Below are 23175 nucleotides of genomic sequence, written 5' to 3' on the forward strand. Positions count from 1 at the left end.
TGAACTGAGCCGCGTGTACCGCGTAAGAATTCTCCCTTCCGTAGTAGATTGTTCCTCCAACGGGTACCGTCTCCCGGAGAGGGGGATAGGGGGTAGAGGGGTGGGTGGGTAGGAACGGAAATCAAGGAATCAGAGAACCACCGGCCCATCCAGAGTACTGTTAATGCATGCTTGCTGCCTCTGCTAACAACCATCCTTACCGAGTCCTCTTCGCGAGCAGCGACTGCCTCGAACGAATACCGTGTCTTCTTGTCTCTCGATCTTTCTTCGGGATTGCCCTCATCGAAGTCCTTTAAACCGTTCAACATCGAATTATCCTTGCTTTTTCAACTGGAGTTCAATATTCGTGAATTTCGTTGATTCTGTTGATTAAAGTTACTACGTTACCTAGGAACGATACACCGTCATCTGAGAAGTATCTAGCAATATCGAGAAACTTGTACATCGTTTATAAAAAAAAAAAAAAAACAGAAACAACGTTACCGTAAGTTTGTACACTTTTTCTTGGTTGGTGAAGAACTATAAAAATGTGAGATTGAAATAATTTCATTTGTAATTTATTATGAGAACGGTTAGAATAAATGGTGTATTTTGGAATTTTGGTGTAATTGGAATCCGAAAGAAAGTAGCACGTTTGAATGCGTTTGTACGAAAGGAAGTTTACTTTAAAGAACAATGGTCTCTTTCTTTTCGGAGATAATTAGTGACTTGAAAACCGATTTAACTATGGTACGTACGTATACCCGTTGAATTTCAAACTACATATATATGCAAAATAGATTGCGTGAATGTGAAATTCGATATCTAAAATAATGTACTCTATTTTGGAGTCGGTAAAACAAGAATTCTTCTCTTATATACCGGCACGAGTAACAATTTGTTCATTTTATTAATTTTATTTCATCTAGACTTGTGCGATTGTAAATATTTAATATATGTACATGTGTATGTACATTTATAAAAGGCATAATTTCCTTTGCTAATAAAAGGTTACTATTATATAATTCAACAAGAATTTTCGTCCAATCGTCCAATTTTACGTACGATTGTTAAAAATCAATAATAGATTAAATAGATATTATAATTATGTACTATAATAATAATGTCTTATATTAAAGACATGTGCATTGACGATTTTGAAACTATATACTTAAATATAATGCAGTTTGTTTATTTTATCGTTTAATCCCTTCGAGCGTGACCAATTAAATAAACGTAATATTAATTTGATACCGACAAACTAATAGTATACGTGATCGCGTGCATTCTGCGAATTACAAATTTTCAAGACATTGTTTGCGTTTATAAGTCATTTTACAAATTAGAACTTTTATTTTAGAATAATTATCCCTTATAAATGTATCCTAAATTCACGGTTCTCTTTAACGTCTGTAAAAAGCGAAACATTGAATTCTCTAATACACGATAAAAGGGTATATAGACAGCACAATGAAAAATAAAAGAAAGTACAATTTAAATGGAGTTCAGAAGAAACCGACACGACCGGTTTTAACGATAAGCTGCATTTATTTGATTTTCCATTTATTTCCGTCGAAAAGGAGTCCGCTAATTGACGCAGGATAGAGAAAAATCCATTATTCGCGAAACATTTGGATCGCGAAACAAAATTTCATTTCGGTTTCTTTTACTCGCCGAGGCATTTCAGTCTAGGAAGTGTCGGTAAAGTGGCGGAATTGCGAAACATTAGATGTTTCTGAGATGCATAAAAGGTGAATTGCTTAAACGGTTTCTGACTTTCTCGGTGCGTTGATTTTGGGTCAATGCCGGGACTCGGATTCGGATTCGAAAAAAGACATTTTGATAACAACACGATACGAAATTAACTGCTCGAACTATCAAAAATTGACAAAATACAAGAGTGTAAATATATATATAGATACGTAAACCGAATCGGATGGACAAAGTGATATTATTCCTTTCTACAATATACTAACAAAAATAGATTAACAAAGGCTTGAAACATGAATTTGTCGGAAGAAATGTTTCAAATTGCAAAATAAAAATTTGTTGCAATCGACAAATGAAATAATATATAGTCGGTAAATGTAAACAATGTAGGAACGATTTATGCATTTAAGTGTTAGCTGTAAATGTTATACGGGCGTGTAAGAATGTTATCAACATTTGAAAAAACCCGAAAAAGTAACAAAATATAATAACGGTGTTTAAAAAATACAAACTTTGAAGAATATTAGCATAGTTATTGCAATAATGAAAGCCTGTGAGGCAAAACTTAGTCGAATTAAAAAATAAGAAAACTGTTTGTTCGCCATTGCAATTATACACGTACATATGTATGTATGTATATTTTGTTATACTTTATTTTAGGCTGTAGTTGACTTTAAGCCTTATCTGAATATATCAGAATGATTTAAAACAATTGATACACGTACACATTCTAAATGGGGATATTTCAGACATTTTCAGCAAAAAGTTTAGTTAAGATACATCAATTTTTGTAAGTTTTATACGCATTTGATGCGGAAGGAAACAAAGTGCATTGTATGCGTTTTGGAAAAGTAAAAATACCACACAAGTAGCGAAAAAGATATGTACTGTTTATGGCGAAGGTGAATGCACTTTGTTTCTTTCCATATTCAAAAGCGTGTAAAATTTACAAAAATATATATTTTAGCTGAAGAAACTATGTGGAAATGATTTGTTAGGTTTAAAGCTGGTGATTTCAATCTTGATGATCAAGAATATCTTTTTAGACCACTCAATATGTAGGTAAATCGTGAATTAGAAAAATATTACTAGACTAATAAATTAGGTACTCAGTAATTTTCCATCCTTTAAATTGTCTCTGGTCTATTGTTTCTAATTGTTCGAAAAGAATTATAGACGATAGTCGGAAAAAAATTAACTGGTCCTTCAAAAACAGTAATAGACTTTCTTTGCTAAACCGTTTGGTTACATTTTATTATACCTATTATAATCAATATTTTCAACAAAATAAGCCACTATCTCAAAAGTAGCAAAAGTGCTTTATGAGACGTGAATATTTAGTATTACATATTTATCAAAAAATTGGTTTCTTAAGGAAAAATTTCAACGAATAGTCTATAAACGTAGACATCGATTTTATTTATTAAGGAACGGTGTCTGGTGTAGATGGTTATTCAGATATTTCTTTACAAATGAATATTCTCTTTTAGAGAACAGTACTTTTCTGTCCTCGATGCAACGCACTTGTTTCAAATATGCAAATGTTTCTTTCTCGCACGTGTACTCTTCGTTATGGAAGTTCGTCATCGAGAAGTATACATTACAGAAACTTTTCGAAATTACCAGAACGACAATAAGATGGCAAATATGTAAATAGCGAAGAGTGAGCTACTGTTCATTAGCTCCAAAAATTCTACGACTAAAATTGAAGAATAAAACTAACGAATAAAATATAATAGAAATTCTCCGAAAAAAAAGAAATTTAATGCTTGCAAAGTTAGAACAACGGTACAGTTGCTCGATAGATTTCATTCTTCCGTAAAATTCCTAATACTCTCTTCAATATGCCCCACCATAAATCAAACGTACATAAAATACATATTATTTCGTAAAAAGTTACCAATAAATATTTTTTAATCCCTTCAGGGACGAATTAATACGTTAACCCACAACACCCATTACTCTTACGAAGATACCGTGGCAACACTTACAAAAAATTTAATTGTGAATATTTATTCGCGACTCTAGTGATTACCTACCTGTCACAATGTCACAATGCAAACTTTATGTAACGTCAACGTTAGATACACATGTGTTTGTAAACGTTCACGATCGGCGTAAATACACGAATTGTTTTAATTTTCGTAGAAGGGGTTCCTTGGTCTCTTGCGGTATACGTTTCAGCATTCTCGAATTTCAATCGAGCTACTGTCTATTTTCCATAACAGAATGCTTCCTGTTCACAGGAGAAGGAATAGATTCGTTCTCCTCTCTTGCTCTGCCTTGGTTCACCTGCAGCCCGCACTTTGATCATTTAATGCTCTGAATAACTCGATCCTCTTCTTCATTCTGTAAACTCGAAACGCCACCACCGATGTAACAAAGTTTCGGTCTCGTTGCGTTTTATTTTTCACCACGCGGAGAGCATTGCTTTCATCACCGCGTCAGATGCTCGCATAAAAAGTGAGAATGTCGTCGTTCGCATCGTCATTTTCGTCCCGGTTTATTGTACCTGTCACTGACTGAGTGACTAATAGAGCACAGCCCGATGTCACGCATTCGTATGCACTGAGATTCCCCGGAAAATTGCTCGTCCGTTAGCTTTCTCTCGAGGCCGGTGAACGATTGTCGACGACCGTGCCGCGCGAAACGATTGCTTCTTAACTAAATCGAATCGTTTTGTCCATGCCGCAACGCCACACTCCCTTAACGAGGGAACCGTTTCAATTATGGCACATGTACTCCTCGTAATTACGTTTGTTACGTTGGCTTGCTTGGGAGAGGTTTAACAATAATTGTTGACCGTTATCATTTGTTACGCTTCAAGACGGAAAATGTATCCGTTACATGTATATCACGAAAGTGTTCGTGATAAAAACCGAAACCGTATTGCATGTACAGTGGATGTAAAATATATTCGCACACTGGCTAATTGCGATTGAAGTACCGTACAATTCCGATCGCGATTGCATCCAGAAATCTTTTCCTGAAGAAGGAACAATTTTAACACGTTTCCGTTGAGCAGAGGTCTTTCAAATAATGAATTCTGTGCAAATAATATTGAAACGTTTCGAATTTGGAAAAATGGATTGAGTAGCGATCGAAAGAAGAAGAAAAAAATTACGAATGTTAACATCCAAATACGAACAAAATTATTCGTTGACGTATATTTTTTAAAGCATTACGCAGTATATATATTTTCAATGGCGGTACGTATATACCGATTATTAATTGTTTACTCTGTCATGGAATTAATTTCTAAATACAAACAGATATATAACCGTTCGCAATATCCCATTGGCGTAATTATCAATATTTCGATACCTTTATTACTGTAATTTAGCCAAAGGTTGTACCTCGAGTATAGTGGAAGTCGTACGTGTTTCTCCTTATTCGTCTATTATACGATACGCACGATACGTTATAACATCAATCTTGAACTCGAGGCGGTTGAGCAATAGGTATTCCGAAGTGAAGAAGAATTCCGTCGGCGCAGAAATCCGAGACTCGCGAAAAATGGTGGATAACGGTATAATAAAATTGCAAAAACGCATTTATTTTCGCTTCTTTCACGCCTCTGAATACGCTTGGGAACGCTTTGATCAGTAACGCTCGGTCGAGTGAATGTTACTTTAAACGAAAAATTTGCAAGTGGTGATGATCGAAAGGTTGCACAATGTTCTGTAAACCATTGGAGAACGATAAATACAAGTAAAGTCGTTGAAATGAAAACGTAATGCGAAATCGTTCGTTCGTAATAATAAAACTGGAACGATAGGTAATGTTCCTTAAGAGGTTGCTATATGTACGCAAAAATAAATTAAAACCGTGGAGTAAAGTATTTTTAAATACGAAAGCTACTTGCCTGACGAATAATTGATTTCGTACAACATAACAAAACGTATCGGTTTGTGTTCGTAAATAAATTGATACGGGTATACTGTGGTTTCAAATTGATTAAAAGTTAAACGCAAAATTTTATCTACTATCGCATGCGGGACCAGTCCTACCATACAGTATAATATTAACTTCATAGATCTCTGTATACGTTGGTACTTACACTGCAAGGAATTATGTACAATAATGTAAGTAATGTTCGTGATGTGAGAAAAATACGTATGTATTTTTGCTAATAAATTATGTTTTCACGATAGTATTGCTATTGGTCATTGTATAATTCGATACGAAATTCTGTTGAATAATGAAACAATCCTTTTCGAAGCTTATTGATATCGTCATCCTGTACAATGGAAGCTTTAACCAATTGATCATTAACGTTTTGATCGCTAAATCTGCATTCCTTTTAGGGGAATTCTTTTTGGCTCTCTAAGTTACGTGAATCGTGTTATGTACGATTAAATATAAAAAACTAGCGTTTTTGGTTATAAATTATTACTTCTACATATTGTATACAAACACGATACACATCTACAGTGAAATTCATTGATCCGAGTTTTAATAAAGAGAGTATGATATTTTCTGGAAAACAAAGATCCGTAGGAGAATATTTCTTTTATGTGTATTTCTTATTTATTTTTTATACTTAAGCAATTTGATGGATAAATATGTTGAAAATGAGAATCGAAATACATTTCGTATTAAGGATACGATAATGTATAATAGTTACCAATAATTTCTGGTACCGACGATAATTTTGCATTCCAAAGAAGCAGATCGATACCAAGTGAGTATCGACACTATTACAAATGTATATTTAACGAGTAACATTTATAAGGTAAAAATGCTCGAATAAAGAACTAGTAAAGTATGTTACTGTTTCTTTTTCTCCAAGTTTAGCGTCGTATCGACAATATACGATCATTAACGATAGATTTGGTTTAAAAATTTCGTAGTGCAGTTGCGTCTGTTTTATTGAAAAAAATTCTAATAATAGAAATTATATGGGGCAGCCTTAACGTGCATGTTTCGAAATGTACAGTAATCCCCGGTTATATGAAATTATGATGAATTGGATTTGCTCGACTTCATGTAACCGACAAAGGTAGCATTTCTGCTCCACAAATCGACTGTTTTTATCTCCGATTGAAGCTGACCTCGCACGTGCTGTCTAGAGAGGAGAGTGAATGGGATTTGCGGAGAATGAACGAGGTAGAGCAATAACAAGCGAATCTTATATTATGTACAGATGCGCTTGAAACTGCAAAGTGAATTCGCGCCAGTTTTTATGTGTCACGAATGCAAAATAGGGATTTTTATATTTTCCATTGTAACTTCGCCAACTGTTTGACGAAGTTATCCCAACGAAAAGGGATTAAAACCATTAACTTGCTGTAACTGTTGTAACGTACACGTTGTTCGAATCATTTCTGAAAAAAAAAAAAACGTTTAATTACGATAATTATAATTACTTAATTAAAGGTTTTATATGAAAAATAAAAAACCTTATAATTACTTAATTATAATTAAAAATAGTTCAAAGACGGTTGCGCTCAGATTTATTAAAACTTAATCGATACGTTGATAATACTCTCGCGACGATACAATGACGAATATACTAATTTTTTAATAAACGATAGCAATGAATAGTAATGGGGACTACTGTATATATTTTTAGAATTAGTCTAACGTTAGCAATAATACATTACATCGGTAATTCAATCACTAATATGACAAGTAATTATGTTAAATCTTTTTTTGCTGACAGTATACCCTTTTAACTATTGCAATAATATCACTACTCTACACATATTTTTTGTAATTGCTGTACATCTATACTTTTGACATTTTGATACTCAAGTATTAAACAAAATATGAATAAATTATTTCCTGAGAAACATATTTATTTTGTTTTCATTTTCTTTTCCATTTTAATTATGAAGCGAAGCGTTTAACATAATGTTCTCAAGTATTATTTTTCTTAATTCGTATTCGTATTTTACATTTTATTCAACAGTAAACATAATATATCAGAAACTCCGTGAGCTTTCCACGAATATATGAATCGAAAATTAATATTTATTATATCGTATATGCGCATTTATTTTACAATTCTCTGTGTTTAGTTTATTGACATTGTGATTCTGCACAATCGTTCACATCGGAATATTAATTGTCGTTATACTTTTTTACGTTCACGAACTTTAAATTAACGGGTTTCCAACAGCAGGAATTTCCTTTTCGCTACCTGCTGATCGCGATGCAGCAGAAATGTTTTGTGCTCCATGGATTGCTTTCTACGAAAAGAATCATATCAAAATGATAATACGATAACTGAAGATACATACACACGTTTCTTGTTAAATCGATACAAGTATCATTTTCCTTTGCTCGAATTGAATTTATGGGTTTTTCATACGAGTTTTCGTTGCAATTTATTATTCTTAATTGCAACGTAATACATAGCTCTTATCGGACTATTTGTAAGTTTATTTGTATTTGTTTGTAATGTACGTATATTGTCAGAAGAAATTATATAGTGTATATTAAGTATTTCCTTAAGTACTGTAGGAAAAAAATGTCGACAAACGGTAAATTTGGCAAAAAGAAATCATTGTTAGTAATCGATAAATTTCTTGTTTAAAAGAATATTAATTTTTGTGGTATTTCTATGGAAAAATATATTAACCATTATAATTCTATAGGAAGTGTTTAAAAAGTCTTTTCTTGCGCAACAATTATTTTAGAATTTATCATATATTGTAATAGTGTATACGTGTAGGAATTGACTATCAGGGCATATTAGGTTTAAAGTTATTAATCCATCTGGATAAGTAGTGATAAGTATATATGTACAAAATATGAACAAGTAGAAAAATATATTAGACTTACGTATTATAGTCAGTAATTATAAATTCCAACAATATAATTCATCAATTTGTATCACCAAAAGAGTAGCAATCAATTTCCAGATGAATGTTAACTTCCTCTCGTAAAGTTCCACTGAATACCGAAGATACGTCTAATGAACTAATAAAGGATTCTAAATCAAATTTTTCCTTTGGTTAAGAAAATTAATATTTTAATCTTCTACGCGATGCACAATCCTGTTTACGCTTCGAGGCGTTTGACACGCTTTATGGAAGTCCATAAGCGGATACAACGGTCCACTGCATAGGCATTCATATATTTAATTCATTTCTGTCTTTATCTCGATGGCTGCGCTCATTCTAGATGCGCTTTACAACACAGCAAAATCACGCTAGAGACTTTTATTTTTCCTATATACGTGCAGTTATCATTTACTCCATAATGAAAAAAGTAATACGTTACACGATACGTGATTTAATCGCTCCTAAACTATACATTGTAACGTAAAACAAAAATGGGAAAGATTATCGTAGGTTTATATTAGTAATTAAAACCAAAATACAATAGTTCCAAGTCTTTATTTAATTATTCAGTACGATAATTTTTAACGTGTAAATGAACAAGTGCAATGTTCATTTTAATAAACTTTGTGGTACAAAAATATATTCTTTAATATCACTATGCACTTTTTATGCAAACTCACTAGTAATAAGTAAAAAACAACATATGCTAATCTCAAAATTATGAAAAAAAAAAAAAAGAAAATGTACTGTCTGAATAGATTTCTATATCGAGCAGTCTCTCTATGCAATATTCGTCTCAACTCTTGAATCTTTTTAAATAGAAAATAATGAGCATAAAATTAATAATTAATCAAAACAAATATTAAATGTTTCTTTGTATCACAAACTAAAAATAATTGATGTGTTATTTGTACATTTCTTTGTTAAATAGGTCAAGTTTTATATCCCTACGAGGATAAAATTTATACTTTCTTATAACAAAAATAAAACTTAAATACAATACTGCAACAAATAACACTCACATTTTATCACGTTTAAATAACGTTATTATCGAATAAACGGAATGATTTTAAACTCAGTTACTGATAACAATATTCATCTTATTAATTAAAAGGTACTGAAGGAAATAACTGTACTATTCAGTTATTATTCTTCTACTATTGTACTATTCTCAGATTCCGATTTTATTTTGAGCGGTGAACTAGAAGTAATAGTATCTGGACTTTCAATATCAGAATCACACTTGTTATTGTTTTCTTTGTCACCTCTGACTTTATAATATTCCACTTCTGTCTCATCGCTGTTTTGCGATATTCTTGATTTTGATTTCTTATCAGGATCAAAATGACCTTCAAGGACGATCAGTAAATCTTCTATTTTCTCATCTTCAGCATCTGTTAATTTTTCTTTAATTAATTGCTCTAGGCCTTTTCTCTTTCCATTACTCCAAGCTTCCTGTGATGCAAAAACTCAATTAATTCTTAATTACTACTTTTATTATTTTCATACATTATTGTAATTAACACGATTCAATAAATAATTTTTTTTTCTATATTATACGAACTTGTAATTGAGAATACTCTATTCCTGCTTCAGCAAGTAATCGCCGTAAAGGACTAGCATGTTGTCGTTCTCGACGATTCGCGCGGAAGAGAGCTCCAAAAATAGGCTTCAAACTATTTTGACGTTCGAATACTATTTTCAGTTCTAAAATTAAATCAACATATCACATATTTAAGTTCTGATTAATAATTTTTCTTGTATATAATTATTTAATTTATACTTTTATATAAACTCCGTTGTATACCTGCATATTCTTGTTCTTCAATTTCTACTGGTTGAACAAATTCTCTAATAAATTCTACAGTTTTTTTTATGGCATTATCACCATCACCACTACCATTTGCTTCAGTTCCATCTGTACGTTCGAGCGAACTTAAAAGCTGTACTATTTGCAAAGCCAGACACGCTCTATCTTTTGCATTATCTAATTCCGTTTCCTTAAATTGTGAGAAATTTCTGTAAGTTTTTTTTTTTACAAATATGTACAAATACTTGTTTTAATGAAAATAAATTCATTCCTCTACTACAAAATGACTATATTAAATGTAATTGCTTAAAGCACTTCAAAAATATATTTTCATGCTGCAAATACTAAATACTTCACATTTTACGATATATGTAAGTAACTACTGTAAAGTAAAATTGTCTTACTTGGTTAAGTAAAGCACGGGACAATGTTCTGAGAGAAAATGTACGAACTGTGTTCTCACATTTTACTTCAGCAATATTGAATCCATTTGCAAAACCTTTTACAGTTTCTTTAAATCTTTCCAGAAGATTATATTTTTTTAAGGACTCAATTAACATAGCAGGAATAACTTTACGTGGTTCATGATAAATCAAAATAACTCCATCTTTTGCATTTCCTCTAACAGATTCCAGCCAAGTTAAGAAGTCTGTTAATGCAGAAACCTCACTTTTAGTTTTCAATACCTGTAAAAAATTATTAAATTTAATATAATCAAATATAAGAATAATAATTCTTTGTTTTATGTATAAATTAATAATTATACCAAATATAATTATAACTGTAATTACCTTATTAGTTTTGTTATCTTTAAGTACACGAAACTTTCCAATAGTTACAACTTTCATGTTATGTCTTTTCATAGCCGGAGGGTTAAGATTTTTGTATGGCATTACATACTGGGAGTATGAACAACTAGGTGTGTACCCAGCTATTTGACATATTTCGTCAATAACTTTTTTACCTGTAGTGTCCATATCCCATCCAACTATTTGATAGTTACCAGAGCTAATACCAGCAGCACAAAGTTTTCTATGTGAACTAGCTTCCCCATTTTCTATTACTGTTGATGATACCATTCTTGCAATTAATAATCTGCAAACATTACAATTGTTAATAAGTAACTTAATTTTTATATAAGATTAAATATTGGGCAGAATATATTTTTTTAATAAAGAGATGATTGTTTATTTGTCAATTGTATAATTTTTATTTTTAGCTAGTAGAAAAATGTAAAAAAATAAATGATAAAAATATTTTGAATATATAATTAATATAAAGTAAAGAGAAGAAAAGAGAAGAGAAGAGAAGGGAAGGGAAGGGAAGGGAAGGGAAGGGAAGGGAAGGGAAGGGAAGGGAAGGGAAGGGAAGGGAAGGGAAAAGAAGAGATTAACATAATCTTTTGTGCATTAGTATGAATGGCATTGATTAAGTATTGTGTACAAAATTTATTGACAATAATTAAAATTAAAATTTAATATTGTATACTATATATACATAATATATATATTAAATTAAATAAGAGGCATAGTTTGATTATTTATTGGAAAAACTTTTATATACGCCTATTATTCAAAATAAAATGTAGTATTAAACATTCTAAATGTTAGAGCAAATTGCAAGTTACAAAATTAAATTTCCTTCTAGTCAATGTTTGGAACGAATACATGGATTTTATACAAGGGCGAGATATTTTGGTACGCGTGCGAGTAGAAGCTTATACACGTATCGGCAAGGTCGACCTTGAATTCAATACAGTACATAAATACTTCTGAACAAAGAGACTAATAGCTAAAGGCATATCTAATAATATCGACTGTTTCACCATCGATAATTTTGTAAATAATTATTCACCAGATAGAAAAGTATTAACTATCCTACACAATCACTTTTCAGCCCAATAGTATCTATTTAAAAGTGCAATAAAAATGAAACAATAAGAATATTTATCAAATATATATAAACACAAATAAATCCACGTTATTCGGAAGAAATAATATTAATGTCGAGAATGAAAATTTGCCAACATTACTGCTTCACTTTCAATGACAAAAAAAGAAAGTGATCTAACAGCTGCTATCTCATTTTGTGTCAGGTGCATCTACCAATAAGAGAACTGAATGTTGCGTGAATTTTTTCCTGATTTCGCAACTTCCACGCAATATGTCCTAAGTCGCTACACTGCGAATTGTGTCACGTATGTAAAACAGATATTCTCATCACACGTGCGTCGTTTACGACTTGTCTAATCTCTTTCAATAATTCAGCTACATTTCTTGTAATGTCTATGCTATCACTTACCGCTTTATGTGGCTTCTGCGTGTATTCTTTCGTAGACTTCTTCCTACACAGCCGTAATAGACGACAACACTGTAAAAGCTTAGTAGATACTGGAAACTACTGGAACGCAACTAGATTCATTCGAACGCACGTGTGAGATTGGCAGTAAACCGCCCGCTCGCAGAGCTGCGCGTGCGTGCTCGATCCTAAGATCACGTGGTTGCAATGTCACTATTGGATGAAGGAGAGACCCTGACAATTGTGAATCTACTTACATTAGTAAAACTGTTAATACAGTGTGCAATTTAATTGAAGCGTGTGTATTGTGTGTGTATTCGATTCCCATTTCTTTTCAAAAGTGTTGCCGTTTTTTTTATTTAAGACTAATCATTGATTTTTGGAGGATAAAAAAAAAGAAAATAGGAAATATTTAAAATACACTACAAGTATACGAAGTTGTAACTGGCCTGTAGGGATCTCCCTTTAAAGGATATCAAATACGATTAAAATGTTAAATAGATATAAGACTGTAGAAGAATAACTTCACACAATTTGGTACGCATCATTTTTACTTAAACGATAAGTTAATTTACACGACTCGTTACAATTAAATGTAGAAACATTAGTGAAATAAAAATGAAATTAATTTAAGACTTCTTTACGTATTTTTAACCCTTTGAGTACGAAGCTTTTCAAATTTAAACGCGTTTCTGTCTACGGAACCGATTGATAACTTACTATATCGATTCTTCATTTACGTTAAATTAAATCAAATATATTCATTTTCATTAAATATATATATAATATATTTTAAGACATAGAGTTCTAAAAACGCTTTAATTTTTCCTTTTAAATTTACATCGATCATTTTTACCATACACACACGCGCGCACACCTACACCTAATATGTAATTTCTTCCGGACATACATTCATAATTACATACGATGAGTCCGTATCACTTAACGGATTAAGATTAAAAAGTAGCAATTTATTGTAATTCTTCAATTTTTTTTCTAACATGGATTTACAACATTTAACAGATCGAGTACTATGGTGACCATTGGTATCCATTGCCAGAATTTCCATTCAGACAGCGATGGTTATAGATTACCGACACAGAATTTATCTATGATTTTTTTAAATGTTAACCAAGAATAGATCGAAATACTTTTAAATTTGTGAATAATTAACACAACTGTTGCATATTCGGTGAATTAAGCATTTTGAGTGATTAACGTAACTGTGGCGTCATCACGATTTCGAGAATTAAAAGTTCCCCAACATGACAGCGTTAAATATACATAAATATAACGTAGATACGTTCTTTGTGTCTTGGACTATCTTATGTCAATTTGTGACTTTGTGTTGGACTATCTTTTTCTAATTCCTAAATGGATAATCCTAACTATTCACGTTTTCGTATTTTACGTTTAAGGTTTGACTCGACAATTCGGTTTTATAAATTCTCCAAAAGATAAATCATGACCAACTCAATTAAACTACTCCACCAATAAGCATTTTTTATCATTGAGGACAGACAAATGTAGTATCAATAATTGTAAAAAATTAATCGAGTTTTTCTTTACATAACATATAATTAAAAGAAATTATACCTACGCTTTGTGTATAACTTTTTTAATTAATTGGTGTTATTATATTTTTTTACTGAAACACTACGAAGTCGATGATTCTTCAACTTTTTTCAAATCAAATTAAAAACATCGTGCGTACAAATCTATACATATGTTAAATTTATCGAATTGTTTTACATATATACACTGTAAAACTTTCATGTTTGTTAACCTTGTAGTTCAACAATTAGATCGAATTCATTAAAAGTATTCACAAGTATCATATTCTGTCGAAAAAATTTAACCATTAGCGTCAGATATTCGCAAAACTGGCCTGTATAGTGTTAAGTATATTGTAAAATTATCGAATGTTTCGATGTTTATACAATACGTAATTTGAACAAATGTTGAAAATAATCACAACGTCTCTGGTGCGTTTAGTGTAAATGAAAAGTTATGAGAAACACCTTCCGCATTCGTGTCACATGTAATGGAAATTTATAATTGTGATTTCAACTATCAGATATGTTCTCAATTAAGCATTCAAAACCGGTTTCTAAGTAAAATGCATTAGCAAGCAGATGTTTTTATTTGCGTGACTGTTATGACGCATCTGCATAAAGTTCCATTTGCACGTTGCACTGTGCAAAAATGTTGACGGTAGCGATAAATTGGCCTGCAGCTTATCTCTCGTTATCTGCTATTTATCCTTGTTTAGAGCGCGGTATACGCTTTGTAGCATTGATAAATTATGTCAACTGGGTCACACATTTACTATGACGCCTTTTTTTGTATCCGATTTATCCAAAATTCCTAACGCGTGAGTTGTTTCAAATTTATCAAATTCTCTGCGATCTTTAACGTGTTTGACAATTAAATTGACAGGTAAACCGGGTTTACAACTAACTATTCCCGTAATGCATTTTTTTGTGCAATTCAATTCTCGTTAGATTACATGTTTTCGTATTTGAAACAGTAGTTATTGTCATTAGGTTAATACGAGTTTTCCCAAGTAAAATAAACGTGTAACGATTACGTTTTCTTTATTATTTTTTTGACAGATTTATCGTTAGAAAATTTATTGTTATAACACGGTCTATAAAATTTAACCAAATTATTAATTCAATGCCGCTACAAATACAACTCCGTTAAAAATTGCTTATGTTCTCAATTTTATGGTATACGTTTGTTATATTATTTTTTTAATTTTATAATTATATTTTAAGTTCAGATGCAAACGATTTGTAATTGTTCGGAACTCATTTGCGTAAAATTCAAATCAAATAAAATTAGCTTGTAGCATTGTTAATTATATATTTGCTAATATTTAAGATGTTATATTTTTCACTATGCTTATTGTGAACATTATTGCATATAGAGCTTTCCATCTTGTACATATGTGTGAGACGAAGCATAAATAAAATGTTATTTACATTTGTAGGTGAATTTTGTATATTCGTAAAAGAACACTGATAAACATATGTAATAGTGTGTTTTAAAATACATATGTATAAGATAGAAGGCTCTATGTGCAATAATGTTCATAATATGCATTGTGGTGGGTATAACATCTAAAATATGAGCAAATATATGATTAAGAATGTTGCAAGCTAGTTTTATTTGATTTGAATTGTATATGAAAACGTTTTAAAATTTATGTAACAAGTGCTCAAGATGATGCTTACCAGTAATGACTGTTTAAATTACGGTAAATGCTTACTGATATTGAAACTACAAGAAACGTGTTTATTAATATTAATCAAAATTCAAATACATTTTTAGAAACTTAAGGAGAAGCAGAGAACCCTTCATTTACCGTTTATAAAAATAGATACAAATAAACAAATACATGAAAATATAAAAAAATTAATAAAAATAAAGGAAAAAACTTTATTTCTTACGATCTTACGTACGAATGTACGTAAGATACTATTTACCTTCGCCATTGCAGTTGTAACAATGCTTTTAAGGAACTATACATAAGAGAAAATTTAAAAAATCAATTGTTAAATATGTCGATAAATAATGAGTAGTGGTAAAAAAGCTCAGATATGTGTTTACTTATTTTTCCTCTAGAATCGCCAGAAAAAGTTTGAAAAAAATTTACCACCCCACCCCAAATTTTTCGTGTGATGCAAAGAATAACGAAACAAGCCAAAATGTCTAGTATGAGTGATACTCAGTTTTCAGTTCAGAAATTAAACAATGAAAATTATTTAGTATGAAGTTACAATTTGGAACTGTTATCGATCAAAAAGAAATTATGCAATGTGGTAATGGAAGACAAAGCTGATCCAGCGGCCATTGCGTGGACGCAAAAGACCAATGAAACACGTATTATAATTGAACTTCTAGTTAAAGATAATCAGTTGTTAGATAGTCAGTTCTAGGTAAAGATAATCGTGAAGCATAGGATTCGTTAAAGGGTTATCTCCAAGAGTCCACTTTAATAAGCAAAATTCTTTTGTTAAAGCGACTGTGCCGAACCAAGTAATGAAAAAAGATGACGATGTGCTGTTTACATCACCAAAATGTCAGAATATTTAAATGATGTAGATAGCTGCTCTCGGACAGAATTTACCGGATAAATGAATGGCAGTATATACTATTGGGAAGTCTCCTAAAAGTTTTATGAAATCCTGGCTCCCAGCTCTCGAAAGTAGACCAGAAAACGATTTTACTTTGAAACTTGTAAAAGGTAAATTAATTGACGAGTTTAAAAGACGCAAAGGGACAAAGGATTCAAGAGAGTATTTGCAGGGTGCCGAAACAGTAATAAAAATAGATTTTAGAAGTCTGGTCATTATAAAAGTGACTGTATAAAGTACAAATCATGGAAAAACAAAAGAGAGAAGACTGATACAATGTCGGAAGGAAAATTTTTAAATGATATTTATTTTTCCGTAAAAACGGAAACTTAAAGGAACTTCACACTTGAATAATCGATTTTGATGCAACCAGCCACGTGTCACCGTTAAAAGAATTTTAATGCAAAAAATTGCATCCAATTACCGAATCTGCAAAGGTTTCACAGAAAGTTTTCGAATGAAAAATGACTGACGTGCTTTATGTTTCATCTCGTGGGTTAAATCTATCCTCTATCAAAAAGCTAACAGAAATGCGACTCAATTTAACCTTCGTTAAGGAGAACTGCAAGATTTCAAACAATGGAAAATTAGTTAAGTCATTAGTAAAAGTCACGTTGTCTGGAAACCATTACAAGTTAAGTAGAATCGAAAAGGCGTATGTTGCGAGCGAGAACAACAGTACCACACACCCACAGAAAATTGCCAACATACCTAACATCGACGTTCTGATCATCGAGATCCAAATGCAATAAAAGAGTTAAGCGGCGAAGGATTAGTCACAGGTATTAAAGTTGTCAACTGTGGACAACAAATAACCTGTGTGTTGCATTATGGGAAAAATGTCGCACTTGCGAAAGCAACTCACGAAGCATCATGGTTGCATCGTCTATTTGAAGATTTTGGAGAAAAAAACCGCTACTAGAAGAACACAATCATTTATGAGGACAATTAAAGTTTTTTTTGTTAACAAGTGTGGACTGTTTTAGTTGTTAAATTGAATAAAAATGATCATTGTTGAGAATGCGTGTTGGAACGAATGCAACATTGATGTTAAGGCGCGTCAGACATCGTTAGGCAATGGCTGACATAGATTCAAGGACTGCCAATCCATTGGTGCTAAAGGATCGTCTGTTAGATGATCAAAGGTTTGGCTATCTTCCTTTAGGTTTTGAATTCCAAGCCGAGAATCAGGAAGGGCACACTATACTAACAAGGAGAAAACAAGACCTTCATCGATCTGGTTAAGGCCTTGCATACTTGTGCATTTACTTAACCTGATTTATTATGTATAGCATTATAAGAGCAGATACTTAGTTTCCTAATTATTTATAGTTAAAATTTCATCACTGTGTATAATTACAGAACAATTGCAGTGTTTTTCAAGCTGAACGATAGCGTAAGAGTAAAGTGTCGTTCTTCTCTGCCAGCAGACTCGAGTTCGATTCCTAGTATTTTTTAATATACTTTTTCGTTTTATTTATTTAAATTAATTAGATCTTGATTAGTAATAATTTTATTTTTTGCGTAAAATATGGTACCTATCGTTCTATATACAAAAGTAAGTAGCATTGTGCATAAAGTGTGTTTTTATTTATATATTTATTTGATATCGTGTAATAAATAGTTTTTGTATTTATTTTTGTTTTGTTTTCAGCCATGACTGGATAATTAATTCTGTGAACTATGTAAGTAAATGAATTTTTTTTATTCGTTTTTAATTTATTATTTAATTTTGTAAGTAGTAATGAGTTTTGAATTCTCTTTGTGTACACAGCGGTAAGTACCATATTTCGTGTAAAAAAATAAAATTATTTTAATTAAGATCCAATTAATTTGAATAAATAAAAAGAAAAAATACGCAATGATAAAATTTTAACTATAAATAATAAGAAAGCTATCGAGTATCTGCTGTTATAATGCTATACATAATAAATCAGGGTAAATAAATATACAAGTATGCAAAGCCTCATCTTAAGCAAGTTGTATTACTGTACATTTATTCATATATTTTTACTTTATATTCTTGTATTTACAATTTATTATATTATCGAATATGTGAAATCCCTGTGTATTATGATAAACTGAATATTATAATTTGAATTTACAACAACGACATATTTAAAGATCATCAAAATCAGTGAGACCTCCTTCTTTTAAATAATCATCCATTATACTTATAACTAAAATGATTATAATTCATTAAAATTTGCATTATTCAATTAATACGATACGTGTCTTCTGTTTAAGAAAATTATTTATAATTTTCAAACTTACAATAGTCGATAATATAATTATACGTAATTAATAAATTGTTCAATTATTAATGACACACACGATGTCAGGATCTACAATGAATACTTACAGTGGCGACATCCATTGGAAGTCTACAGGTTCTATGCTATGGCTATTGAATTCAATATTGAGATGAAAAATTTAAGTTGCAAAAGACTGCACTATAAAAGTAGTAACATTATATAGTAGCCGAATTAAAAAATCTCACTCATGTTTGTCATATTTTATGTAACACATCGTAACACACCTTGTTAGTTATTAACATTTCTGATGATAATAATATTCACAGTCTTATAAATATTATACAAGATTGAAAATGTGGCGTCATTATTGATAAGAAATGTATTCCAGTTTATTCACAATTTATTCGATCAGACAGTTAAATTTATATTTGTTTATTATTACATATTTAAACCTGTAACTCAAATTCTAATTTTTGTTCAACGAATAACGTATAAAACATTTTTATTCGGTATTCGAAACTTTTGTCTAGATACAAATTTTGCTTATCTTTGTTGTTAATGGACGAATATTAATACAATAATCCATTTTTATTAATATATTTAGCTAGAAATTCATTGTTTGTAAATAAGAATTTGTTAATTGAATATTAACTACGTTTGGTTCTATTTGATTTTTAATTTAGAGAAAACAATCAGCTCTCAACATTTTAAGTTATGAATTCTAGTATTGCTTGTTATTTGCAGATTATTCGATTAAGAGACTCAGATATTTAATATTTTATAAAATCGATATTGTATTCGGGATTTAACAGTAAAAGATTGTAATGACAATTAGTCAAATATAATGAAACGTATCAAATAATATTTATTAAAAATTTGAATTGGCAGCATTATAAAATAAAAGTAACAGGAAAAAAGTTTTAAAAACATTACAGCCTTTTTGTAACGTTACATGTTTTTTGTTTTAATTGGTAAGAAACCAGAATATCATGTATGTAAATAATAAAAAGTATTCAAACGGCTCGGAGTATATCATATTCACCGGTCGCTTAATATTCAGGTTTGATTTTGCTATTTGTGCACGTGTCGCACGGTTTCATATTTGTTTTCTGATAGGAAATGTTGACATAAAAAAATTCGAATGAAACGCGTGAAATAAAGATGTTTTGGGAAAAACATATTGCAACTAAATTTGTATTTGTGAACGAGATCGATGCTTTGAGTTACATTATTGATTATAGATCGGAATTCAAGAGAAAAAAGGAAACGAGCGAGAGCAAACAAAAACATTGAAATAAATTTATACAGTGATTAATATTCAACCTAGCTTGGATAAACAAGATGAAACTGATCATTTCTATATCTCTAGCAACGCATTTTTCATCCGAAGCGATGAATAACAGAACAAAGAATAATATTTCGAGGGTGCCTGAAAGGGCACACGTGTCATATATATGTATATATTTTTGAAGTTACCGCATTTAAAATCAGTAGTTTACTACCGTGAGAAATAACTTACTGAAATTAATAGAGAAGATAAAGTTTACAATTAAATAGCAAAAAATATGAATTTTTATTCAAATATTTAAAAATTATCGTGGTTTATAAAAAGAATGAAGAGATAGAATGTTTAATTTACTTCGTTGAAAACAATTATATACCAGACAGCATAATATTTTTAATCATTTCTATATTAATAAATCATCATGGAAAATAAATGTCCTAGTTTTGTGTATTATATGTAAATGCATCTTACATTGTTGAGAAGTCATATCGACGTGTGTATAAACACAAATAAGCGAGATATACTAAGAGATAAGCTATGATAAGATTTGTTGGGCTAATTCTCGGTCAAATACATGTTAATGGATTTGCAAAATCTCCTTTGCCAACGACAGAAGCTAATTTATAAAAAAATTCACAGTTGCGAAGAATAACACAACTTACTTCATTTAAAATTACTTCTCACTTTTCTAATTTCAGCCATGATTAGTTATTTCTCTTCTGGTTCACAATTGGTAACATTATCGCAACAATTCTCATTGGAAAGTAACTTTTAACCGGAATACGTACATATGTATGTACATGATTCAGACAATGAAAGAAAGGTTAACGAAGATCATAAAAAGAATGTTGGTTATGTGTCTGATCTCTTGAAAACGTTCATACGATTTCAATTCGTTTGTGAAATTGATGATTCTAACGCTTACTGTTAAACGTAAAATGAGCTCTCATTACGTATACATATTAAACGACACAGAAGAGATAAAAATCATACGTAAAAGAAGTCGGAATGGTGAAAAAGAGACTTACGAAACGAATTGTTTACGTCGTCGAGGAAACCGTATCAGCACTGATTTCTAATCACACTTTCTTACATGGATCAGCTTGATTATCAACAGTAATAACGATTCTTCGTTGCAGATGGATAGCCGTCCGTATGAACCGTGATTCTTTCTTCGATGATTTCGATTCGTTCTTTCCGCACTCGCACCTTTGCGAATACCGTGAAACGTAGACAAAAGACCGGTAACTTCGTGTGGAGATTCGACAGTCTATTGTCTTTCCTTTGTTTCCGGCCTCCCAGGCTTTCTCATATTATTTTTATCTCCTTTCTGTGTTATCCTTCGCTCTTTTGCTCTTCTTTTGTTTCTTTTCCTTCCATTGCCCCACCTGCCCTTTCTCCACTTGATAGAGATCTCTCGTCGTTCGTGATTGACTTTATTCACGTTTGGATTGGACGCCGCGTTCGCTGATAACAATGCACGTAGATACCGTGACATTTGCACGTACGTGCAACGTGTCTGATATCCAAGCGATATGCAATGCGGTGATAAAGTTGCACAGTCACTTGTGTATTGCGCGCGATACACTTCTTGCTTTCTAAACCTTGCTGTACGATGTTCGTTTGGTTCGTGTTTTGGCTGCGACAGGCACGAAACGATTTTACGTTGAATCTACACACATAACAAGTTCATGAATTTTATTCACGTTTAAATATATTATAAAGGGAAATGTTTTGAAGAACCTGTTCGTTTAAAAAAAAAAATTGGTGATCGGCTTTAGTTTCCGAAATATTTGCAAAAAACTTTCGATACCATACATTGAATTTTAGCTACACACATGTGTCTACACGTTCATGATAATGTGTGCATCGACACGGGATCACCGCTTGTTTACTGTTTCTATAAACATATCACGGTGTTCGACATAACATAAGACGTATAACGGGTGTACTTAAAAACTCCGACTCGCGTGACCAGTCGTTATTATATCAATTGCGTGCACGTGCAAAAAATGCACTTGCCAAAGATCAAAATCGTATGAGATTGGTGTTAGTTGAGGGTATACCTTACTCCGGTCGATCACGCAAATTGAATTTTTTAAGTTTAACCATTTTATGTACATACACCTTGACTGCCAGCCACTGCCATCTACATATTTATACATTTGCGTGCTAAATTATAGGCTCGGTAAATTTTATACGAAAAATTGTCAATCTTCAAACAGTTATAATTTCGTTAAAAGTTATCGCAGAATTGTGATTTTTTTTCAAATGAAGTTCGAAGTCTACTTCATGGTAATATTTTTTCATTCTGAATATCATGTATCTTCATTGCTGTAATATTCGTAATGTGGGAGTTTTCAGTTTGTAGTTACGGTTGTTTAAAAGCAAGTATTGCGTGCATGTTGCCTTACGACAATGCGTCAATATACCAAAACGATGTTGAGAGGTCATAAGGCAACACGAAGGCAATACTTGCTTTCAAACAACAGTAAACACAAATTTGAGACATTCAGACAAAACGTATTTAAAACATACATTCAACTTACACTAAATACAAACAAATTATAAGGTACAAGTTCGACTGTGCAATCTTTTCGTGTACCTTGCGTTATTCTAATGCCAGAGGCACATTCTTTATTTAAAATGCTGCAACGTTGCGAAAGCAAATCGTAACAAATTGATTCTTCTCTCTAAATGCACCAGAAAACTTTTTGCAACTGCATACAGGGCGTTGAACTGTGCAATTTTTTGGTATCACGAACATAACCTCACATTTCAGATACTACAGTAATGAAGATGTATGTATGTACATAAATCTCACAATTTTCTATACGAATGTAGATACATATGTATATATGTACATACTCAGAGACTGATCGATGTCAAATTTTGGGAAGAGGGA

The 23175-nt window shown here is 31.5% G+C and overlaps 1 protein-coding gene and 1 long non-coding RNA gene across 4 annotated transcripts; one reads left to right on the forward strand and one right to left on the reverse strand.

The window, feature by feature from the left end:
- Nucleotides 1-9016: 9016 nt before the first annotated feature.
- Nucleotides 9017-21558, reverse strand: Exu (maternal protein exuperantia). 3 transcript variants are annotated; one of them, XM_076318539.1, is made up of 6 exons: nt 21299-21558; nt 11082-11385; nt 10695-10976; nt 10288-10480; nt 10045-10187; nt 9017-9935 (listed from the first exon to the last, which is right to left on the reverse strand). In XM_076318539.1, exons 2-6 carry the CDS (start codon nt 11367-11369, stop codon nt 9627-9629), a joined length of 1215 nt encoding a protein of 404 aa, XP_076174654.1. In that variant the 5' UTR covers nt 11370-11385; nt 21299-21558; the 3' UTR covers nt 9017-9626. The 3 variants fall into 3 exon arrangements, with proteins under 3 accessions (XP_076174654.1, XP_076174653.1, XP_076174655.1); XM_076318538.1 differs by lacking the exon at nt 21299-21558 and adding an exon at nt 12592-12803; XM_076318540.1 differs by lacking the exon at nt 21299-21558 and adding an exon at nt 12396-12540.
- LOC143150348 (uncharacterized) lies at nt 12239-18359 on the forward strand. Its single transcript, XR_012993038.1, has 3 exons — nt 12239-13125; nt 16219-16532; nt 16616-18359. It is a non-coding gene; the product is annotated as an uncharacterized LOC143150348 (long non-coding RNA).
- Nucleotides 21559-23175: the final 1617 nt, after the last annotated feature.

This window comes from Ptiloglossa arizonensis, chromosome 8 (assembly GCF_051014685.1).
Source record: "Ptiloglossa arizonensis isolate GNS036 chromosome 8, iyPtiAriz1_principal, whole genome shotgun sequence".
Classification (NCBI taxonomy): Eukaryota; Metazoa; Arthropoda; class Insecta; order Hymenoptera; family Colletidae; genus Ptiloglossa; species Ptiloglossa arizonensis.